This window comes from Aulonocara sp. 'chitande type north' Nkhata Bay, linkage group LG11 (genome assembly GCF_057382095.1).
Source record: "Aulonocara sp. 'chitande type north' Nkhata Bay isolate Kocher_YH1m ecotype deep benthic linkage group LG11, A_spYH_male_GT1.1, whole genome shotgun sequence".
Taxonomy (NCBI): Eukaryota; Metazoa; Chordata; class Actinopteri; order Cichliformes; family Cichlidae; genus Aulonocara; species Aulonocara sp. 'chitande type north' Nkhata Bay.
In genome coordinates, this window is record NC_141354.1 from 34,062,522 (window position 1) to 34,087,978 (window position 25,457).

The 25,457-nt window shown below is 39.0% G+C and overlaps 1 protein-coding gene across 2 annotated transcripts in view; it reads left to right on the plus strand.

Moving 5' to 3' along the window:
- The window catches only part of dgkb (diacylglycerol kinase, beta), an 80,291-nt gene that overhangs the window by 20,568 nt on the left and 34,266 nt on the right, over positions 1 to 25,457 (plus strand). For both annotated transcript variants that reach the window (XM_086312276.1, XM_086312277.1), the window contains 13 exons: positions 5,179 to 5,228; positions 7,204 to 7,278; positions 7,410 to 7,529; positions 9,121 to 9,238; positions 9,675 to 9,763; positions 10,136 to 10,252; positions 10,534 to 10,632; positions 12,432 to 12,533; positions 14,941 to 15,014; positions 15,634 to 15,708; positions 17,906 to 17,991; positions 18,678 to 18,767; positions 21,891 to 22,051. In XM_086312276.1, the coding sequence (XP_086168402.1) occupies positions 5,179 to 5,228; positions 7,204 to 7,278; positions 7,410 to 7,529; positions 9,121 to 9,238; positions 9,675 to 9,763; positions 10,136 to 10,252; positions 10,534 to 10,632; positions 12,432 to 12,533; positions 14,941 to 15,014; positions 15,634 to 15,708; positions 17,906 to 17,991; positions 18,678 to 18,767; positions 21,891 to 22,051 (1,256 nt within the window). The remainder of the gene's footprint in view (positions 1 to 5,178; positions 5,229 to 7,203; positions 7,279 to 7,409; positions 7,530 to 9,120; positions 9,239 to 9,674; positions 9,764 to 10,135; positions 10,253 to 10,533; positions 10,633 to 12,431; positions 12,534 to 14,940; positions 15,015 to 15,633; positions 15,709 to 17,905; positions 17,992 to 18,677; positions 18,768 to 21,890; positions 22,052 to 25,457) is intronic.

The window sequence follows — 25,457 nt, forward strand, 5'->3', positions numbered from 1 at the left end:
TTTTCACATTCTGTCTCTCACAGTTGAAGTATACCTCTGGTGCAAATTACTGACCTCTGTCATCATTTTAGGTGGAGGAATTTGCACAATCGGTGGCTGACTAAATACTTTTTTGCCCCACTGTAGGTGGACGGCCTTGTCTTGGTAGGTTTACAGTTGTGCTATACTCCTTCCATTTCTGAATGATCGCTTGAACAGTGCTCCGTGGGATGTTCAAGGCTTGGGAAATCTTTTTGTAGCCTAAGCCTGCTTTAAATTTCTCAATAATTTTATCCCTGACCTGTCTGGTGTGTTCTTTGGACTTCATGGTGTTGTTGCTCCCAATATTCTCTTAGACAACCTCTGAGGCCGTCACAGAGCAGCTGTATTTGTACTGACATTAGATTACACACAGGTGCACTCTATCTAGTCATTAGCACTCATCAGGCAATGTCTATGGGCAACTGACTGCACTCAGACCAAAGGGGGCTGAATAATTACGCACACCCCACTTTTCAGTTATTTATTTGTAAAAAATGTTTGGAATCGTGTATGATTTTCGTTCCACTTCTCACGTGTACACCACTTTGTGTTGGTCTTTCACGGGGAATTCCAATAAAATTGATTCATGTTTGTGGCTGTAATGTGACAAAATGTGGAAAAGTTCAAGGGGGCCGAATACTTTTGCAAGCCACTGTATCTGTGCTCTAATCTGAGGTGCTGTTAACTTGCAATTTCTGGGGATGGTGACTCGGATGAATTTATCCTCTGCAGCAGAGATGATTCTTGATCTTCCTTTCTGGGGGTGGTCCTCATGTGAGCCAGTTTCATCTTAGCGCTTGATGGTTTTTACGACTCCACTTGGAGACACATTCAAATTTTTAGCAATTTTCCAGACTGACTGACCTTCAGTTCTTAAAGTAATGATGGACTGTCGTTTCTCTTTACTTAGCTGATTGGTTCTTGCCATAATATGAATTCTATCAGTTGTCAAATAGGGCTCTCAGCTGTGTACTAACCTGACTTCTGTACAACACAACTGATGTCAACAAAGCAAAGGGAGACTACTTTGAGGAATCCAAAATATAAAACATATTTAGAGTTATTTATAAAATTTTTCTTGACATAATTTCTTGACATTTTTCTTTACATAATTCCATATAAATTGCTTCATATATCTGATGTCTTCAGTATGTGTCTACAATGTATAAAGTAGTAAAAATAAAGAAAAAACATTAAATGAGAAGCTGTTTCTAAACTTTTTACTCTAATGTATATATAATCTACTAACAGAAACCCACCTGCTGTTCAAACTTTTTGTTTGGTTGGCCGATGACAAGAAAGTTGGGTCGGAAGAAGGAAGAAAGAAGCTAAAACTGGTTCTGTAAGAAATTGGATGGATCGAATCATCCAAAACTCCTTGATTAGAGTCCAAGAATAAAATTATGGAATTGGAAATTAGCAGTTAGTTCCCTTTATTATAAATGATGCTCAACAATTAGTAAAATACTCAACTCAAACTGTCTTGTTGCAGTCAAAATATTTCCTTAATAACTTTGTACCTGCTGGTTTCTTTGTTTGGTTTGCTTTTTTTTCTCAGCATTTTATCTGAGTGAGTCAGACTTTCCTGAGATGTTTTTGGTAATTAAGAAGTGCATTCAACCGAATTTTTTTTCTTATTGCATTATTCTTTACTTAAAACGAATTAAGGTAAAATGTTTCCTCTTGCAGCCAGTCTTATCAGCCATTAACATTTTGGGTTTTCTAAACTCAGAGGTTCTAATCTGGCCACAGCCTAAATGCCTATTTTATTATAAATGTAAAAATCAATCTTTTTTTCTGCATCTCCACTTTCTGTCTTAATGCAGATCACCTTCTTTTAAAGTGATCTTCTGAGCTCCCATAAAGCTTCACCAACAGGTGTTTGATACCTCATTTTGGCAGTCTATTGACACACCTCTTAATTGCAGTCATTGCATATATTATTCACAACGTTTTCTCAATTGGACAGCAGCCGTTTTTTCTGTGTTGCTATAATGCTCATGCTTCTGCTAAATTATCGAGTAATGTTGCTCCCATTAAGCAAAGGGGATTATTAAATAATTCAGCAGATGGTACCTGTGACTGGGAACACATTATGGAATTAACTACGGGTGATGTGTCATTGCTGCACCCTGTCCCTGTAAACCGCTGTGGGCTTTAACATGTTATTTCGGTAGAGGATGGCTCCCTCTTCTGGACTGTTTGAAAAGGCACAGCACAGATTTAAAGTGGTTCTTAGACACATATGTGCTGCTTTATTTACATCAGGTTCATTAAAAATTAAAATAGCTTTAAAAAAATACAAATTGCATGTAAATGTACAAATAAAAATGAGAAAGACAATAAAAATAAATTTAAAAATTCCCACTTTCAGGTATTTTTGCTACAGGCCATTAAAAACTTTAAGAAAACACTTCTTATGATAACAAAATGATTAAAGGTCAAAACTAACAAAAACTTACAATACCGTTTTTTCTTTTTATTGTTGATTTTTAAATAAAAGGTAGTTTATATCATTTAATTATTTATACCTAATATTTATTTCTGAAATAAAATGTGTAGTGAAGGGTTTGTAGTAACATTATTCCACTAATAAACAGGGGGCAGTAGTACACATATACAGCAATGCACCCACACTTTCTACTAAATGTGGATGCAAACTTAATCAAGTTGTGGCTTATTAAAGCTGTTTCTGTGGGGGAAAATTAATTTTGGCAGTTTGTTAAAGGTGAGTAAGTTTTTTATTAATTAACTTTTTAAAAATTATTTATTTATTTTCAATGCAGACCTCCTGGGACACATATCAAGTTTCACTTACAACTGTCACACTGCCGTTATTTATGTTTGATCCCTGTTTACAGTTTTAACTGGCCTCACCAAAGTCCATAAAATGTAGTTCTCATTTTTCTTTTAGATGATAACAATGACCTGAATAGTAATCAGGAAACAGCTGGGTTTGAGTGAAGATACATTTGAACTTATTTGCAGTCACAATTATTTTAAAGATTTGTATGTTTGAAAGAAATTTCTTTTCTTATTTCAGCCCATTTGTACTACATGGTATCATGTCAACACCCTTTTCGCTCTCTTTACTTTTGGGTCCTCTTTGATCACTACAGTCACCCCCTTCTAACACCCTCAACCTCCACCCAACAGCAGACACCAGGATCAGCCACCACCATCACCTCTGTTTCCCTGGAAACTGGCAATTAGCTCCTTGTTAGTGGCCTGACAAGCTGCCATGTGACATCAACTCTTTAGTGATGATGTCAGTAGCCACGATGTGCTGCACCCAAGCCAGGCTGGAGGTGGGGCAGTGTTTTTTTTCTATTTATAGGCATTAGCCTGAAACAGTGTGCACAGCCATTTCCTGTTGATGTTGTTGTCACAGCTCAGCAGGACTTATAGTACTGTGCAAAACCATTCATATCATTATATTTTGCAAGGAACATTAGAAATAGTTTTAGCGGCGAAAAAACTGCAAACACACAGAAATACATGGAAATACCATAGTAAGGCAAAAAAACAGAGTTTGTGCAATTATAACTAGCTTGAAAATAGCCACCCTTGGCTTTGATGTTGGACAAGCTTTTAAGTAGTTCTTCAAACTTCTTGGAGGATATTACAAAAGTCTTTGGGTGATGCTGGCTTTTGTGCTGTTCCCTGTCAAGATGTTCCCCCACTGCTTCAATAAGCAAATAAGGTCTGGGCTCCTTTCAGGTGCAAACACCAAAGACGTCTAGCTAGTATTTTTCCTGGAAAATTAAAAGTAGAGAAGTGCTTAAAACTTTATATAACTCTGCAAGAGATGCACATATGCACATATGCTACGTGTAAGGTGTTTTTGCCTCAAGTTGTGAAACAAGTTTGCGGTTCCCACCTTTAGCTGGAAGTTTTCTTGCATATTTAGCAAAATACTTCACTTTGTTGCAGTTTGATGAAGCATTTTAGGTACTAAATCATCATTGAAGGTTTACATGCAGTTCTGACTCTGTTGCTATTGCAACAACATTGCAATATGACAGTTTTGCATCAGGTAAAAATTTCTAACAGGCAATATGATATGCAGCAGGCCTAATTCCAATGTGAATCATAATCTGCTGATACCTTTCTGTGTTCATAATTTCATTAATTCCGACAATATCCCCAACACCACTGATTGAAATGCAGGCCCCAAACCATGACACAGCCTCCACCATGTTTTACACATGACTGTAGATATTCAAATTTAAATTCGTCACTCCATTAGGCCTGCTGCCACTGATTTTCAGTCCAGTTCTTATGTAATTTGACATACCCCAGGCTTTTCTCACCATTTCCTTTCCTTCTCCCGGGTCCTGTGTCAGGTTTTCAGATACTGTTTATATGCTCATCTGCTGTAAATAGGATTTTAGGCCTGCTACTTTTCTGTCCTCTACTTGCTCAGTTTCCCTACGGTTTTTAAGGACACACTGCACATCGTCTCGAAATACGCGTTCAACTCTTCGGGGATTCAAAAAAACAAAAACACTATTTTGCCTATCAGACTGTGCTATCTTTTAAACTTTTTAAATAGTCAACTAAACAAATTGTAACAGTAGACAGACTACTAGTAACAAAGTTGCTAAATTTTCTGCTATGTGCTCCCCTGGGGGGGTGGTAAGGGGTCTTTTTATGCTTGAATGATCCACAGATCATGGTTCAACTAGTCCAATACATTCCCCTGTAAGGTGCAAAGAACCAGACTGAAAATAAGAGCAAGACTAACCAAAAAATAAAGGTCAGAAATATTATTGGTTTAAATCACAAAAAAAAGACTTGCTTTTTGACACAAAAATATAAAGAAGTGAGGAATGATTCAAGATTTTGTCACAGCGCCATAAAATTACTGACGTTAAGAGATGATCAATCACATCTGTGATTTAGGAGCTGTCCGTTTCCATGGTGACACTTTTAAATGGTAATTGGGGGACACTTAAAGTTGCAGCTTCAGAGGCTGATGAGACAGCTGCTGAGATAAAGACTTTGGTTTTCCTCTGCGTACACTGACGTGATATTGGCACTGAAGAGTGTAGCCAAAGCTAGAGTGGCACTAAATACTGACCTGAAAGGCGGAGAAACTTTGGAGAATCCAGGATGTTACTACAATAAGCTGACATTTTCTTTTTGTCTCCATAGTCATGTTTCGACTCTACGACACAGATGGAAATGGCTCCTTGGACAGCTCGGTAAATATTTCCCTTTTGGAGTGTTTGTTTTGATTTACAAAATCAGGATCCTACCTCAGAATACTTTAGTTTTTAATGAGCAAAATGGTTTTGTTATTGTTTTTTTATGAGCTTTTATGGCATTGATAATATTATATATGCAACATTATATAAGCTCAAGTTCCACTTGCCAATTAGTATTCTTGACTGACAAATGGCTGACTGGCTACTGTGATTTACCCACATAAGCAGATGAGTTTATAGAGAAAACCCATATGAGAGAAACAGAAAAAAATCCAGCAATTATATGGGGAGAAATGGCTTGTTGATGCCAGAGGTCAGTGGAGAATGGCCGGATTAGTTTGTTGTAATAGGAAGGCAACACTAACTTGGCTAAGAACAGGAATCTGAGGCTGAAATTCACACGGGCTCAACAAAATTAGACCTATCTTCCCATGTGATGTCTGTGCTTTGGATGCATGGTTGGAGGGGTCCTATTTCACTGCAGGTGTAAACTTTGCATGTGACAAATAAAAGTCTCCATCCATCCATTCATCCATCCATCCATCCATCAAACCAAACACTGGGAAAATGTTACCTGGCTTCTTGAACATGATAATGAGTTCACTGTACTTAAATTGCCTCCACAGTCACCAGATCCTATAGAACACCCTTGGAATGTGGTGGAATGGGAAATTCCTATCATGGATTTGCAGCAACTGTATGATACTATCGTGTCAATATGCAGCAAAGTCTCTGAGGGATGTTTCCAGCCCCTTTGTTGGATTTATGACATGAAGAATAAAGTTAATTCTGGAAACAAAAAGTGGTCCAAACTAGTACTAACAAGGAATATCTACTGTCATAAAGTGGTCAGTGAGCATTTAAGCAATCCAGTGGCTTGTCCGATGACATAGATTTTCAGTTTTTCAGGGTTTCTGAGACTTTTTTTCTGTCAGGTAACAGATATCCAGCTCTGTTCACCACTTAGATAACTTTTTAAGTAAAAAATTATAATATTTAACAGCTAAACTATCATCAGATGATAGTCGATGGTTTCAAGGGTGGATTCATAATAATAGACTATATGATTTGCAAGCTGTCTTTTGTAAACGTAAGATAACGTTTTTTGCTGATTATCTTTCTAATATCTCTGTATTTTCTTCTTCAGTTCTTCTCCCTTGATCTTTTTTTCTAAATGTTATCAGTTAATCTCCATTTTTTTTAATCATTTCTGTCCATCAGATTCTATTTCTCTGTATGTCTGTTTCTCCATCAACAAAATCATTTAAATAAATTAAGTAAATTAATGGATGAAATGGGAAGAGTAATGGAGAAAAACAGGGATGAGTAAAATCTGTGGATTGGACATAGTTATGAATGAAAGAGCACTGCTCATTATCTGTCCAGAGTGTGTAGGAGGGGGTGGGGGTTTAAATTAAAGGGTTAAAAGGGAGATAGAGAAGGTGGAGTGGGTTTGGTAACGTATTCAATTATTAGTCATCTCTCACCCATTATTGGACGGCAGATAGAAAGCATAATAGAAAACAGAGGACTAATGAGAGGGCAGAGAGAATACAAATGTAGGCAGAGATAGCCATTCAGTGGGACCCAACTCATACTCAGAATTTAAGAGAAAATGAAAAAACAGTATGAACTCTTCATTTACACTCATACACTCTAGTTTTTAAAGATATCCTAAGTGCATCATAGTGATTCAGTGTGGTACTAGATAATAACATCACCCGCCTCTGCCCCCAAAAACCAACCATTGTAATTAAACCTTCAGCTTCAGAGTGCTTCCCACACTGCCTTTGTTTTTGCTGTGTGCAACTCTTCTCTGCAGAAGAATGACATTTCCAACCTGCTATTACGAGCTGTTCATCAGTCTATTCATGCCAAAGAAATTTAGTGACATTAACTTAAGGCTGCGACATACAGAAAGGTAAACACAGTGTTTTTGTGCCTATAATGACCGTCTGTGGTGTCGCCGCAGGAGTTAGAGCACATTGTCTCCCAGATGATGCATGTCGCAGAGTACCTGGAATGGGATGTGACTGAGCTGAAACCAGTAAGGAGTATATTCATACCCTATGTTGCTTGAGAAATAGAGTATGCATGAAAATATTGCTTACTAGCCTGAGACAATCATGTGTACTCAACTCAATATGGTTTTTTTTGTTGTTGTTGTTTTTACTGTAGATCCTTCAGGAAATGATGCAGGAGATTGACTACGATCACGATGGTACTGTATCACTGGAAGAGTGGATCCAGGGAGGGATGACCACCATCCCCCTGCTAGTCTTGCTGGGCCTGGAGACAGTGAGTCCACAGAGAGAGTCACATTTGGTGCTAATACTGAGAAGCCCAAAGCTTTCTTAGATGCACAGTGCTATGCTAGTACAGTACTATACTAAAACTAAAATTCTCCAAGTCTTTAGAAATTGGCTGCTTTTTCACTCATTTCTAGCCCAGACGAACACTTTTTGTTTGATACAGCAAGCTGTACAGTAAGGCACATAACTCGAGGGATGAAGCTAGGCACAGAACCAATTTAAAGTTGACTATTTAAGTTGTAAATGTAAAAACATAGCATAGTTTAATTCCCAAAGAGCTACAGCATTAGCTGGACTTTTCAGTTCACTGATTTTCCACTAGGTGGAAGCATTTGACTACCTTTTAATAAAAACTTACCACGTATCCTTTTTTATGAATGAATATTACTACAAAAGCGTAACAGAAAATCATGCCTTCTGACCTTACTGAATTTAGACTGCTTGACCTAGAATAATATACAAAGAAAATCAAAATGCTTTGTCTTGATGAAATCCCCCCAAAAGTTGATTCTGTTAATCTGAATTCAGTGTTTTCAGTGGGAGAAACGTTTCATCACTCATCAAGTGACTTCTTCAGTCTCAGCTAACTGCATGTTTCCCAAATTTTATAAGCACTACAAATACATAATGACGGAATCTAGCACCATTTCCTAAGAATGAGCCATGAGGGTAGTTTCATGATCATTAATATGCAAATTGTCATCGCCATTGATTTGTGGCCATGAGAACTGTTCACAGAGAGTTGGAGAATGGCTGCAATCAAAGCTGTAAGCGAGTGAACAGCATCCCAGTGGACTGGGAAGCAGAAGAACATCATATCAAAGAAGCCCTGAGTAAATGTGGTTATCCCAGCTGGGCATGGGAAGCTGGGAAGAGGCTTGGAGAACACTCCAGGCAATCCAGGAGAGAAGACGGAAAAATGCTGCCTAAGCAAGAACCATTGGCGATCCGTTATGAATCAGGAGTTTCGGAACAGCCGAGACACATTTTTTCAAAACAGTCTCAATGACTTTTAAAGACCAAAAAACTCCAAAGATTCATCCACCGCAAAGACCCAGTTTCCTACCTGAAACAGAGCGATATGGTGTACACGATGAAGTTCAAGAGGAAACCAAACACAGCGCAACATGGAGGAGCTACCCTGTCAGGCCACTCATTCAGTGATGAAGATGTGCACAGGGAGGAAGGCTGGTTTGAGCATAGAGTCAAGGAGGCCATTTATGTGAAAAGGAAACAACGGTGGCTGAACTGAGGAGGGGGCCTGAGATGGTGAAAGATGGACTCTTATCTCATCTCTTGATTGCAGCTGTTTCACAAATCAGCTGAGACTGAAGAAGTCACTTGGGTAAGTGATGAAATGTTTCTCCCACTGAAAACGCTGCATCCAGAAGAACAAAATCAACTACAAAGTGCTTTTGTACAGAATTCAACTTGCGATAAAAGGAACAAATTTAGTCAATCAGATGATTAACTGGTGATTGTCCAGCCTGAATATGAAGCCATGTGATACAGCGGTGGATTAGTGACTCGTTGACTGTTCCATCAGTTAATGGTTGCACCTGTTTCTGTTGCTGCAGAACGTAAAAGATGACGGGCAGCACGTGTGGAGACTGAAGCACTTCAATAAGCCAGCCTACTGTAACCTGTGTCTCAACATGCTAATTGGACTGGGGAAGCAGGGTCTCTGCTGCTCATGTGAGTAATTCAGTCAGTGTTACAGGTTTGACAGATGCACTTATCTGTTTAAAAAGATGAAATGTAACATTGCAAGATCTGTAAGATCTGCGTGGCCTTTCATGCATGAAAGGTAGTGATAAGGATATTTACATAAAACAACTGACATCAAAAAGTAAATGTCTAATAATTTTGATTTAGTGCCACATGATTGTCTAAAACACAGGACAGGTGGAGATAAAGGAGAAGTAAACAGTTTAACAGAGACTTTTTATTTTAAAAGGATAAGACCTGCACGTGTTTCAGCCTCCTACAGTGCAACCTTTACTGAGTTAGAAAAAGATGAACAAACACATAACTCAAACCCTAGTGTACATACTTTACAACAAAAGAGAAGTTCTTCTTTGTTCTTTTGCTCATTCAAAACAATGTTTTTGTGTTTTGTTTTTTGCTCCAGTCTGCAAGTACACAGTCCACGAGCGCTGTGTGGCTCGCGCTCCGCTGTCTTGCATCAAAACCTATGTCAAGTCCAAGAAAAACACAGAGGTACGTCCAATTGGAGTGTTTACCAGTCGGCACGCTTGGATCAGCAGTGCTCCGTGGAGCTTAGGATAAGGGCTTCTCTTCCTCTCATGGAATTGCAACAACTCAATCTGCTACTAAGCATTTCTAATTACCAGGATAAACCTAGTTTAGAGACGGGGATGCAGACAGCACTGTTTGCTTTGCTTTCTCCTCCTCACTCTCTGTTTTTCCTTCTTGTTTCCTTCTTGTTCCTTCTTGCTTGTTTTTCCCTTCCTCCTTGCTTTCTTTAATTGTTGTGTCACTTGTGCTTTTGTATATATCTTGTTTTTCTGCACCATGTTTCTTTTCTCACTTTTTTCCCTCTCTGTGTGCTATCTCTCCTTTTCTCTGCAGGTAATGCATCATTTCTGGGTGGAAGGGAACTGCCCCACCAAGTGTGACAAGTGTCACAAAACCATTAAGTGTTACCAGGGTCTGACTGGGCTCCACTGTGTTTGGTGTCAAATCACGGTGAGCCGACACCCGAGGAGAGCCAGCCACCTCCTTATTATATTCCCACTGCTTCTTGTTGTTTAGGGTTTCATTTTTGCACCTCTCCTACCTCACAAGTCATCCCACCAATTTACACTCCCAAAACACTTGTTTGCAGTTGCACATTAATAGAAAATAAAATGGAGACAATGACACATGTAATGTAAATTAGTCTGGAGCATATACCTGAAATTGTACACTTAAACATGAGCTCTTATTGACACGAGTTGGTTGTTAATAACGGTTGCCACCTCCTCCAGCTCCATAACAAGTGTGCCTCACATGTGAAACCTGAGTGTGACTGTGGACCCCTGAAGGATCACATCCTGCCCCCCAACTCAATCTGCCCCATCGTCCTGGTAAGACTTCACTTCTGATGGGTCAGCAGTCCCGAGGCTTGGTGAACCTGACCTCGTTTGGAACTGTTACCCGAGGATCCAATCATCAGCCTGTGTTCTCCCACTGAGCTCTGAAATGGCACCAAATTATTTTGTAGAAGTTTATTTCCAAAATTGTATGAGTGCGCTTCACGAGGAAGGACTCTTACTTACTCAATAAAAACTCCATTTAAACTTATGTGGGGAAAGTTTGCCAGAAAAGGTCAAAAGCCAACATAAAAAGTTACAACATTAATTTTTTATTAATAACCTCGTTGTTTTGTATTTATGTTTGTAACTTTTTATTTGGTTATGGCAGATTTGTAAGTTGCAATATGTAAAATAAGCTTTTCTTTCAGTGAAATTCTTCAACTAGCAACAGATTAAATGTGAACTTATAGGAAAACTACTGGGAAATTACAGATATATAATATTAAGATTGACAGTTTATATTCTGACTCCTTCTTTCTGCTAAAAGTAAAAAAAAAATGTTAGAGATTACTAAATCTGCAGCCTACACTAAGCTGTTCACGTCATTGTAGTCATAAAACGATAGCAGGTCTCTAGAGACGACTTTACAGCAACAGATACGAGACACACAGTTCACTCCAATTCTGGCAGTAAACCATGTATTTACCTATGCACTATTCTATCCAATAATAATAATAATAATAATAATATCACGGTTCGATATTTTTTCGATACAAAAAAAATGTTCATGCCGTTTTAATTTGTCATTTATTAAAATTATAAATATATATTTTAACTCAAAAGTACGGTTTTTAAATGTAATGTTGCTGAAACAACAAAATAATTTAAAAAAAATAATTTGTCTGATCGAGAAATCACTCATCTTTGGAAAAGAGAGTTTATTACAGAGAAATGGCTCTTTCCAAAATAAAAGCTATACTATATGCTTCTTCTGGGCTATATTCTCAGCAGCATATTAAACATATCAGGTCCCCATAAGGAGAATCATGTGCTAACGGCTGTCTAAATGACTCGGGTAAAGTTTGTAGCATGCGTGCTTGTTGTTTTTGTCTGCTTCCACTTGTCTTTGCACTAGGGTGATGTCGGCGTAAATGTGCAGTCATATTTGTTGTGTTCCCACTAGTGCTGTCTGCGTTAATCTCATTAAAATGACGTTAACGCCATAACGCGGCAAATCTCCGTTAACGAGTTACCGCGGATCGCCCCGTGCATGGGGCTGGACGTCAACACGTTAACGAGCTAACTGCGCCAACGCACTAGTTCCCACCCATGTAATTGAGCATTGCGTGGCACATCTGACATACTGTTTTATGGTGGGGAGGTTTAATTTCGGCTACCATTTAGGCAGTTGCCATTTGCAACGACCTTAACTTCTGTCTCGCTAACTTGTGCTGTGCTCAGTGGATCTGCGCTCGACAGTGCAGCCTAGGCGGAGTAGTTGAATGCAGATCCACTGAGCTCTCAACACAGACAGCATCATCAGAAGAAAAGTTGATAAAATAAATTACAAATTTTGAAATTTTGTATTGTTCGATACATATGCGTACTGAACCGAAAGCACTGTATCGATATGAGTATTGTTGCACCCCTAATGTATATATATATACACATACATATATATATATACATATGCATGTGTATATAGAGCATTGTTTTTTTCCCTGCAATTATATATATATATATATATATATATATATATATATATATATATATATATATATATATATATATATATTTAATTGCAGGGAAAAAAAACAAAGCTCTTGTAATTGTGTGACCTTTGACCACAGGAAAGACAGTCTACACTGAGGAAGGACTCTCGGTCAAGTCAGTCAGGCAGAGGAAAGATGCAGAGAGCCAATTCTGTCACAGTCGATGGCCAAGGACTGCAGGTTGTACTCGAGACATTTGACAGTTTTGTGCCTTAATATTTTTTTATAGTTTTTATTTACTAATCACAATCCCATACTACAGTGAATGCAGAATTCGTGCTTTGTTGTTTGTTTGTTTTTTTGTATTTTATTTGTTTTTAGATATTTCATTGATAATAAGGTTATGCTTCACAGTTTGAAAAGGCCCACAATGAGGAGAGGGGGTTTGAGAAATCCTTAATTTTCAGATTCATTAATTTATTTTAAAATTACAAAAGTTGAAAAATCTGTTAGTAGTTGGAAAAAATCTGTTTTAATCCAGTGAAAGCACAAGTCTTCACTTCACAAACAAGCGAACATACGACAGTCCGATTATTTGGGGTGCAGGTGCAGAATAAGTGGTTATATGACCTGAAACGTTTTGTGGATGAATACTGAGTTTTTAAAATGAAGCTCTGTATGATGGGACTCTGCAGGCCCTGCTGGTAATCAGTATCCCATGGCAGAGCCTTGTCCAGCCTGATGCTCTCTAATATCTGTCAGCCAGCATGTTGGCGATGGAAGCCTGCCGCTGTCTGTGGCGACTGCACGTCTACGCATGGATGAGAGAGAAATATGATGAATCATATCCCAGGCACATCCATCTATGCTCCTCGCTGGCTAACCAGCGTAATAATCAAGATTATTATTTATAATTACAGGAAGTAATGGATCACTCTGAACTGGACAGGGAGCTCATTAATTCACCCTTGGCCTGCTGGGATAGCAGGCAGGGGGAGTTAAGTGCTTCATCTGTGTCAGGGAGAGCACTGGGCGAGTTGTTGCAGACTAACTGCAGGAAGGGTAATTCAAACGGGGGCCGCTGAGTCAGAGCTTGTTTATGTGGCGCTTTGTGAGATCGGCCTCTGACATCGCAGGCTCTGCCTGTCCACAGATTCACTACCACTCAGAGACACTGGAAAATCCGTTCTCATGTCACTCAAGGCAAACTGTCTGGCTGATTAGAAAGCAGTCGCAAATAAGTACTTGGTATCAGGTTGAGTATTGACTGACTGTAAGATAGAGGACTTCTTGTTTTTTATGTCAGAGCATTCAAAAGTTGAGTTTAATAGTCCCAAACTTTAAAAATAATATTTAAAAGTATTTAAGGATAATGTTGTTGTCAGCTTGACATTTTATTGGTGTCAACAAAACCCCCAAAATAAAACAAAACAAGACAAAAAATATCAAAAAGTGATGCTCAAACATCAAGCAGGATATGGCTTATTTGTCTTTGATGTAGAGGTCTGTTATTGTCAGAATGTTTAAAGAGAACATGAATTAGTTTCTGTAACGTAAGGTGAGTTGTTTCCGTGAGCGATGTGTTTGTGACTTTAATTCACCAATCAGGAGTGGCACTGCCACACTTGTGTTTTGCGTAGTGTAACGACAATAAATGCTTTCTATGCTATTCTATTTATTGCTGCCAAAAACACAGATGCTGTAGTTCATTTTGAGGCAATCCTGATTAATTGTCCTGGACCTGGAGCTTCTAACCACTGTAGTTCACATGTATTAATTACCTACAATGGTGGTGCAATTGCCCACCGGTGGACAGTGAAGATACTGCAAGAAATTGTAATTAAAAATTTTGCAGTGGAATTTTACATTTTCATTCCAATTTTTACTTTAAAAAACATGTAAAACAGAAAACTAGAACCTATGAAACAAACCTACTGGATTTCAAAATGAGATGTTATTCATCATTTTCTGACCTATTCTTGATCATCATCATTAGTGGGGAAAAAGTTCAAATGGAGCGGTTGTTATGAGGTCGTAGTAAAAGTATTAACAGAGATATTGTCTCATGAAGCAAAATGAGGAAAAGATATAAATGAACCAGGGGGAAAAATAATGAAGGACATCCTTTGTCATATGCTCATCTGCTGGTTGAATATCCAATGAAAGATCTGAGTGGGTCGGCGTAAATTTGAGAATGACTTGCCTGCGGTGAAAAACTATATTTACTTGAATTATTTGAGTAAGAATGAATACATGATTTTTTTTGACAATAAAAAAGCAAAACAACGTTTCTTTGAAAAATAAAGGTATCAGTTCCTCAAAAATCAAGGGACCTGTGATAGTGTATAATGTAGTTTCAGAGATACTGGCTAAAATCTCCATCACAGCTCTTCCTTTATAATTAGACATTATAATTAACCCAAGATTAAGTTTTTACTCAGGCGAAGAAACATGAAGCACACACAGACATTATCCCAGCCAGGTAACAGGAAAACTGCAGTATGTAACGAATCAGATGACTGGCATGCCTTGAAAGTGCTGTATATACTTGGCAAAATTTCTGAGGGATATGGCTTGAAAGTGAATTCCTGTGAAGCATCCTGCAGTCTCCAAACACCAACAGTTTGTTTTGACATCTCCCATTCAGATCACAACAATAGAGGGCACTCATCCTCTGCTGGTGTTTGTCAATCCGAAGAGCGGGGGGAAGCAGGGAGAGAGGTAAGTACACAATCTGTCTCAACATGCTACATGAAGCCTCTAAAGCCCCGCTCCTCAGCCGCAGAGGGAAGGCAACAGCGTGGCCTCTGGCCACCAAGTGCTTTAGGCTTGCTCAGTCAAATAAAAACAAAATAACATTTACCTAAAGCACTGGACGCCTCTGCCGTCAGCTCTCTTTTCTTTCTTTCTCACACACACATACACACACACTCTTGCTTCAGACAGCCTTCTCACTGTCATGTCACTGGCTGGTTCCCCTTCTTTAACCCAGGGCTAATTGGGTTATTACTGAAACATATTCATTCACTCCTTATTACTCCGGCCCTCATTTGTTTAAATTATGAGATCAAAATATGACTTCAGCCAGTTGATATAATGAAATTGAAATTAAAATGAATTAGTCTTTCTAATGGTTTCTCCTCAAGGGGACTTTGGGTATGTCCCACCCCACTGCCCAGTCCACTGCCTCGTTACATTGTGATTGGACCCTGGACTGCATTTGCACTTAACAGGCTAAATTCCCTGAAGTGGAAACGAATGTGTGATGTTTGAGAGAGCGACATTTGCATTGCTTCTTAGTTTTTTCCGATGTTATTTTTTTTATTTATTTCTTCTGTAGGATTTACAGAAAGTTCCAGTATCTTCTGAACCCAAGACAAGTCTACAACCTGGCTAAAAATGGACCCATGCCAGGGTACGTTGTTGACCAGATCATCTTTAGTGATATCTCACACATCTGTAGTGTGAGATACCGTTTTAAAAATGTATTATTTCCATGAAAGAAGCTAAATGTCAATATAATATATTTTTTCACAGGTTACTTTTTTTAATGTTTAAAGCATCCAAATTTCACACTCATATGACGATTGAGGTTTGCTTTTTTAAAGTGTTTCAGACACGAGAGGAAAAATCTGCAGCCCTTTTATCAATCTAAGATCTAAACCCTAAAAGCAGGTAGATATTTTCCAAAATGATTTGTGTTTAAAAAAAAAAGATTATATTTAAAAACACTGTAGCTTATAACCACAGATAAACACAGAAAGCACATTAGCAGCCTTAACAGAAATGAAAAGGCTGTTTCAGTGTACTCATGAAAATCAGAGTATTGTTTTTTAATGGAATTAAAAAAGTGAACATGACTGCTCTTAGATTATTAAATCCCAAAACAACTGCCATGATACATCTAAAGAACTGGAAAAAATAATAAATAGTAATAATAACGACTATAGTATAAACAAAGCAAGAAAAAAGGAAAAATAAAGATTCACATTAGTTTTATATTTTTTGTTTTATGTGTTAATTTTTCTTTATTAGCTTTATAACTGGCAGCAGTATCTGTAGTAAGTTACTTTGCATTAAGAAAATTGTCTTTTTATATAAATTATTGTGGAAAAATTGAAAGAACTGTTTATAAAAGGAGAAGAAAATATAGGGAAAACACAAAATCTAAAAGCATCCCTTTGTTTGTTACCTCACTAATCAGATCAGCTAATGACCTTCTGTTTACACACCCAGTAGTGTTTTCGGTTGTTGCCCACATATAATAACCACCATCACATGCAAGAGAGGCCTGTAGCATTAAACCTCTCACTCGGTTCCCTCAGACAGAACAGACACAAATGAGGTGAGTTCACACATAACAAATCCTGGAGACGATAGCATCATGCTGACGAGCAGCGACTCCATATGCATAAGGCTGAACGCAGAGCTGGTGACACAAGTGACTGACGGATAGAGAGAGGTGAAACGCTCGCCATACCACATGTGATCGCGCATACAGACAAGCAGCTCACTGCAGGCTGGTGGTGTGGGCAGCTCCAGGTTTCCTATGGTTCACATTTGTGATTAAGAAAATGAATGGATGATTTACATGCACAACGCTCCTCCACTTTGCTGTTTGCGTCCAGCAGCGTTTAAACACACAGGAATGCCTCAGCATCGTGCTGCCACGTTGTTTGGCTTTGATTAGATGTGAAAACAGAATCTTTGTGTCTTATAAAAAATAAATACACAGCAGCACTCACAGGGTAAAAAAAAACCCTCCACGAGGTTTAGACTGGCACAGCTTTCACTGCGCCAATGCAACTCCCAAGTTTTAGGGACTGACCTTGTGGCCACTGTTTGTTTCTCTGTTGATGTGGCTGAAGCGTCACCTGCCTCTCCTCTGCAGTCTGGGGTCGAATCCGTGGCTTCTTCCTAGAGTTGAGAACATTCCAGATGACCTTCTCCTACTCTAACCTTGTTAATATTTTGTCAAGTGTACTCACTGCAGCACACATTAGCAGGGTGAACGGTCACCGTCGGACACTGCAGGCCGAGGCAGCCGCACGCACTGCTGTCAATTAGCTGCCTCAATAATGCAATTACAGCAAATTAAGTGTTTGTTTCTTGGTATTTAAATATCCCCAAAGTTGCCTTTCATGTTTGCGGCCGTCTGTTTTGCGTCTAATATGGTTTGTGGTCCCAGTTGGAGAGTAATTGAGCGAATCATTTACCCGCCATACGAGGCTTGGAGGCTGGCTCATTCAGTTAGGGCTTTGTTATTGTGAAGGAACGGAAGAAGTTGGACTGAACACTGCCTGTCATGATCCAATTAGGCCTCGAACAGGCAGGCTAGCTCACTGAATGAATAATTATCAATGCGACATGTGTTATTTTGTGGGATTAGATGGGGGTTTGCAGTGAAGCAGTGTGCTGTTGCAGTAGGCTCAAAAATATGCTCATAATATGCACACTGTGTCTGTGTCAAACGCAAGAAAGACTGAAAAAAGAGACATTTTAATGCACCTTCACTTTTAAAATCATTTTCAATTATTTTCAGGGAAAACTGAAGATAAAAGATATCTTCTGTAACCAGTGCAAGACATCTAAAAGTAAGACGTTTGTTACAGGTTGAATTTCTTCAGAGATGTTCCTGATTTCAGAGTGTTGGCCTGTGGAGGTGATGGCACTGTGGGCTGGATCCTGGACTTCATTGGTACAGAATATGCTACTTTTCAATTTTTTTTTATTTTGTCACAACTTTGCCAAGAATTTGGTCCTCATGTTCATTCCAAAAAAAAAACAAAAAAAAAACTGCAAGCCTTCTGAGGTGCTACAGTACATGTGCACATACTGCATTCAGTTACCTGTAAAGTAATAAACATAGTACTGTAGCACTTAAACACCCCATTTCCTTTTTTGGCAAAATTGCCTTTGTTTTTATTATTTTTCAAAGGCTGCAGCACTCTTGTTGTCCAGCCTGAAATGGTAAAGCGTAATAAATGGGTTGTATATGAACACTTTCATTACATCCAAGCCTGTGTATTCAGAGGTGGTAAAATGGGATGATTACGTGAGTTGGAAAACAACATATTAGTCATCATTTGAAGGGAAAAAAAACACCCGGCCTTCTCTGTTTGGTCTTGAAGATGTGTTACTTGTTTGGGCTCTCAAAAATTGCCTCAATTTTTTATCAATCAAAACAAAGAGAGGTAATAACTGTCAGGCAAAATGTGCCTCTTGAAATAGACTGTACAACTGGACATTCATGTTGACTTCTAGTATTACTAGTTGGGCTGAAAAAGGGATTTGATGGTTTCTTTGCAAGTTCTTGCAGTGAGTTTGTTTTCTTGGTTTGGCCTTGTTTCACATCTTGTTGTGATATTTGTCCTGCTGCTCTAGATAAGGCCAACCTGGACAAGAACCCCCCTGTATGTATACTTCCTCTTGGCACGGGCAACGACCTGGCAAGATGTCTGCGATGGGGAGGAGGTACTGACAGAAAACAGATACATAACAGTCAACAACATGGCCTCACATCCCTTTGCTGTAGTGAAAGGTAGAGGTATAAATGTCCTGCATTAGAAATCCAGTGTTAATATTATTTGTAACGCTCTAATTATTCTGGAACATCAATGTGGCTAAAACTAATAATTACTTTATTTGGTGCTCTAAAAATAATATGCAAATTAACTGATTAAATAGAGCAAACAGTGGAATGCCCAGAGTGATGTCTACATGTTTTGTACTTTCCAGGCAAATACATAAATATTCAATTGTATAAAACAAAGAAAAAAAATGTTATTTATTTATTTATTTTAAGAGACTGCTTTGAGTTCATGGGCAAGCACTTAGAGACATGCGGAAGGAAAAACTCCCTTTTAACAGGAAAAAAACCTCAAGCAGAACCAGGCTCAGCCATCTGTCATGACCAGCTGAGGTGGATGTATTGGAGAATTGTACAGAGACCAATATCACCTAAATAAAGCACATTCAACAATAAATAAATAACCGTAGCCAAAGCTGCCCACACAGTGTGTTAGTCTGTTTTACTGCTCAGGAATTTATAGATTTGTATTCTATATTTCACAAGCATTAAAAAAATGCTGTCTTGGCCGTTTTTATTCAAAGCTGCTACATCTCTAGAAATACTTATTTATAAATCAAATCAAATCAAATCAAATCAAATCACTTTTATTGTCACATCACATGTGCAGGCACACTGGCACAGCACATGCGAGTGAAATTCTTGTGTGCGAGCCCCACAAGCAACAGAGATGTGCAAACACAACAACACAAACGAGCAAAATACAAGAATGGCCAACCTGAAACTAATAAATATATGTACAATATATAATAGTGTATGCATTTCTGGATGTGTATACTAAATATTTTCCTACGTGTGTGTGTGTGTGTGTGTGTGTGTGTGTGTGTGTGTGTGTGTGTGTGTGTGTGTGTGTGTGTGTGTGTATACACATTTTTACAAATTAAATAGTAAAAAAATAAAAAATAAAAATAATAATAATAATAATAATAATAATAATAAAATATATAAAATATACAGAGTTGAATATGTGCAAAACAAGTGGCATTTATATACAGTGTGGAGTGCATAATGTTGAAGTTCCAGTAGTGAAGCTGAGGTGTCTATGACGTGTTCAGCAGTCTGATGGCCTGATGGAAAAAGCTGTCTCTCAGTCTGCTGGTACGGGACCGGATGCTGCAGAACCTCCTTCCTGATGGAAGCAGTCTGAACAGTTTATGGCTGGGGTGACTGGAGTCCTTGATGATCCTCCCCGCTTTCCTCAGGCAGCGCTTCCTGTAGATGTCTTGGAGGGAGGGAAGCTCACCTCCAATTATCCGTTCAGAGCACCGCACTACTCGCTGGAGAGCTTTGCAGTTGTAGGCGGTGCTGTTGCCATACCAGGTGGTGATGCATCCAGTGAGGATGCTCTCAATGGCACAGTGATAGAAGGTCCTGAGGATGCGGGGGCTCATGCCGAATCTTTTCAGTCTCCTGAGAAAGAAGAGGCGCTGCTGCGCCTTCTTCACTGTTTTGTTTGTGTGTACTGACCACGTAAGATCCTCAGCCAGATGTACTCCAAGGAACCGGAAGCTGCTCACTCTCTCCACAGCAGCGCCGTTGATGGTGATGGGGGTGTGTACTTCTCTGCACCTCCGGAAGTCCACTATCAACTCCTTTGTCTTTGCGACGTTGAGGGTGAGATGGTTGTCTTGACACCAGTGGGTCAGGGCGCTGACCTCCTCCCTGTAAGCCGTCTCATCACCGTTGGTGATAAGACCCACCACTGTAGTGTCGTCCGCAAACTTCACAATGATGTTGGAGCTGTTAGTGGCTGTGCAGTCGTAGGTGTAGAGTGAGTACAGGAGAGGGCTCAGTACACACCCCTGTGGAGCACCAGTGTTCAGTGTGATGGGGGATGAGGTGATGCTGCCCAGTCTGACCACCTGGCGTCTGTCAGACAGGAAGCTAAGGATCCAGCTGCAGAGGGAGCTGCTCAGTCCTAGATCCTGCAGTTTCCTGTCCAGCTTCGAGGGAACGATGGTATTGAATGCTGAGCTGTAATCTACAAACAGCACTCTCACATATGTGTCTCTCTTCTCCAGGTGTGACAGGGCAGTGTGTAGTGTCAGGGCTATGGCATCATCAGTGGACCTGTTGTGGCGGTATGCAAACTGTAGAGGGTCCAGTGAGTCGGGTAGTGCAGAGCAGATGAAGTCCCTGACCAGCTTCTCGAAGCATTTGCTTACGATGGGGGTCAGGGCTACAGGTCGCCAGTCGTTCAATGAGGAGATGGTGGAGGATTTGGGTACAGGGACGACGGTGGCCATTTTGAAGCAGGCTGGGACTACAGACAGAGAGAGGGAAAGGTTGAAGATGTGCGTGAACACTCCAGCCAGCTGAGCCGCGCATGACCTGAGGACGCGGCCGGGAATCCCGTCCGGACCAGTAGCTTTGCGTGCGTTCACCTTCCTGAAGCACTTCCGCACATCCTCCTCAGACACAGTGTGCGCACTGACGTCATCCGCGGTGCGCACACTGTCCGGTCTCATGGTGTTCGCTGTGTCGAATCTAGCGTAGAATACGTTTAGATCCTCACACAGAGAGGCCGTGGTCTGCGGTATGGGGATATATGGGGAGTTCACATTTGAAATGAATATAGAAATTAAACTTTGAGACCAGAACTGGGGTTTTTTTCCCAACTAGGCTGTAGACATTTTTTTTCTGCTGTAAGTGAGGCTATTTTTAACTTACTTTGGATCCAGCCTCAAAAGGAAATGCCGTTTTTGGCACTTGTGAACTGACGTAATTTTTTCACCATAGGTCAAAATACCAAATAAAGACCAAACAAAAATGTCCAACACAATATAACCCAAGGATTTTATAATAACAAAATCATTAAGTATAAGTAACAAAATTGAGTAATACTGGAAGTAAATTGTCCATATACATGTATAAAAACTTATTTGGAAACTCACTTGTATTTTCGTGTATTTGCCCATGCACCTGTGTTTGCAAAGTGTCAGTCATGTGGCACGAGATATTCTAGACCCATTTTAACATCTCACTTGTCTCATCTTATTCTTCCTGAGGCTATGAGGGCGAAAGCCTCCTTAAGATCCTGCGGGACATTGAGAACAGTACAGAGGTGATGCTGGATCGCTGGAAGATTGATGTCACACCCACAGACAAGGAAGAGCGAGGGGACCCAGTGCCTTACAGCATTATAAACAACTACTTTTCCATTGGAGTGGTAAGTTGAACACTGAGACAATAAGGTGCAAAGATACCTTTTGTTGGTATTTTATGTTATATGATTTTGATGTAATACCCTTTGTCAGATCTTCTCACTTTGAACAGTATTTAATAGTGTTTAGTGCTGAAGAAAAAAACATGATGTCCACATTAAATACATTTAGATGTAAATAGTCTTTGTATTTGATTTTATGTATAATTGTTTCTGCACACACACAAATGGCAGCTAATTGCATGTTGCTTAGCAATTGCATGATGCCTCTCACTACAAAAACACCTGCTTGTGAAGGGGATTGGGGTAAGTCTCACGTTCTAGGTGTCAGATGTGACGCTCGTGTTGAAACAAACAAAAGAAAAAGCAGTAAACTGTTTAGCATCTGCATATTCTCAGGGATTTTGGTGTTATTTCTTCACACATTTTTAATAATCAAAATCAGCAACGTAAATATTTTGACTGTTTTTGATTGAAACAAAAAAAAAATCTATGAATAAGTAAACTTGCTAAGACTATAAAAACAAAGAACGATGTGTAAAAGAAAAAGGCAATGTGCAAATTAAGATAAAATTAAAGATTTTATGGGTTTAAAAAGTACTTTAGCTTTAGCTGGAAAAAAAACTACAATGAAAACCAAAAATTCAACCTTAGGCTCAATGTGTAAAGTGATGTGTTGAAATATAAATACTACTAATAATACGATTACAATTTTAACTTATATAGATGCTGCATTCCCAGGTTGGGTGTAAAGGCTTCAACACACTTATATCACAATGCAAGACATAATAATAAACAATAAAAACAACCACAATAAAGACTCTCAACGATGAACCAGTTGCAATATAAATTTCCTTGTGGGGCTCGCGTGCTGTCCACTAATCACAGGGTTGATAGTTTGATCCTCACCTTTAGCAAGATACTGAACCTCAAGCTGTTTCTGCTGGGAGGCCAGGGCCATTGCTGTGTGAGCATGTGTAAACAGGTGAATGGGAAGCATTGAAAGTGCTGTGCTGAAATACTGTAAAGGCTCTCTGTAAGTGGAGACAATTTATCACTTGTGCACTGCTGAGAGAATGTGAATATGGCACCTTTTTACGCCTTACACACCAAAGGAAGGTTCAGTCTTTGTAAGAAAGAGTCTCAGACAAAGAATGATACCAGTAGACAATTTAACCTAGAAAAAAAAATAGAAATAGCTGCTAACGTGTGGACTCCTGTGCTTAAAATTAAAATTCCTCTCTCAATAATTCTTCTTTCTGACTGTTTTGGAAGGTTGAATACAGAAGGTAGAACAGCGAGTGGAGTACATGCAGTAACAGCCTAATCAGTCAATTTATTTGTTGTGATCACATTGTGGTTAGACCTTTATTGAGATGTGCTCAAACCTCTACCGTCTCTGATCGATAAACAGGGCCTGTTGTGTATTTGCATGAAGTTACGCATCCATTAGCACCTCCCCTGTCCATCAGCACCATAATGACACTGATTTCACGTAGCTCGTGTTAGCCATTACTGATAAATGTCAGGGGGAAATATGGTAATTGACATTTACAGGTGGTAGAGGAGGGAGTCGCTCGGGTTTGTCAGATTTGTAGAGACCATGGCAGGGACATAAGTGATGCATGGCCCTAGAAATGTTAGTTGAATAACACCTCCAGCCCTGGGCTCTTAATGACGATGTTTGAGGATATTAGAGGACGGGTCTTGTTAACATTGTGATAAAGGAGAACAATAGCTGTAATCTGTCTACAGTGATGAACATATGGTGATGTGTTCAGGGGGAAGTGGTAACAGTTTGAAATACATCCCAGAGCATTCATCCAAATGTTCAAATGCATTAATAGCCTAGCATAAATGTCAGACACACAAGTTACTTCATCTGCTGCTTCATTTGGAGAACTTTCAAGTCAGATTTATTGGTGTAGCATTTTCAGAAACAACAAGTAAGTGAACATTCAAAGATCGACTTCTGAAAAAGGCGATCACAAACAAGAAAATAAATGTATTGCTATCAAATTATATAATATCATTTATATATTAGCATTTTTCATCATTATGTTAAAATGGTACATTTTTGTCTACTTGATTGTAATGGAGATTGTTGATGGTAAAAACAACATTCAGCCAAATGCAAATGGGCCTTTTTAAAAAACACAGAATGTACAAAAGATTGTTGTTACTACTGTGAAGCCATCTTTTGTTTTGTGTCCTCTCATAGTAGCTGCAACTGTGCACCATGATCTTTTTTCTTCAAAGTCAGAAGTGACTATGTTTGAATGCGAGGGTAGAGTACTAAGTCAACTAAAGTTAACACTTGCTATCTTTATTAGCAAAGTGTATCAATACCCTATATGCATGCATCATGCAGACATAAGTAGCTGCTAATGTATCAGTAACACAATTTAGTAGCAGAATTCATGTAGCCAGGTGTGTCAACACTGACTTGTTACCTAACAATGCATAACATTAACTCTTAATGCATTTTAAAAAGTGAGTTATACTGCACAAAAATTCACCCCCAAAGAGTTAAGATAAAAAGCTTTTTTTCTTCTTTTTTCCCAAACTGCCAGGCAGACATTTTTATTTCTTGCTTCGAACTTCGAAACTGATGTTAACTCTCTTTTTGGTACCTAAAAGTGGTCATTCAAGAAATTTTTGATACTTCTGCACTGGCAAGACTGTGATTGTTTTAAAGGTACAACATGCAGCTTTGAGCAGTCGTAGAGTTGGGTTTCATTCTTTTTCACTGAACATTTAACTTAAGTGAAATCTTCAGTGTAGTCACCAGGTTACCATTGATTTTTCCTAGTTGCAAGGAGGCTGCCATCCTGTTTTTACGCTTGTGTGACTGAAACATAAAGATGCATAATTTTGCTCAAAATGTGGTGGATTTTAATGTTAGTATGTGCAGTCAACCAAACATGCAGTACTCTAAAAAAAACGTGAAGTTTTAATGCTTTAATGATTGCTTCTTGTTGAAGCAAACATTGAGAGAAAACGTCTTTGGCCTGACATCTTTGGTTCATAAACTCATTATAACCCCTATTGTCTTTGCTCTGTTGGTGGGATTAGTGGGCGCGATGATGACAAATGAAGTTGTTTGTGGGGGATTAAGAAGACTTTGAGGTCTCTATGGATTTGAGTGTGATACAATATTTTGTTTGCATCAAATTTTTTGCTTTCCGTTGAATGAGAGAATTACATTAAAGATTATGCGACAAGTCAAGCTAATAATTACTTCAGAGATTATGCAGATGAAGAGTAGATTGTTTCTGTAATGACACTGTTGAAATCAAAAGATCAGCAATAGCAGCCAACTCGGACGATGACTGTCACTGGCAACATATGCTTGAAAGTCATTTCCATGAGTCCTTTTAAATTTGTATTCATTTTAGGATCCATTTGGAGG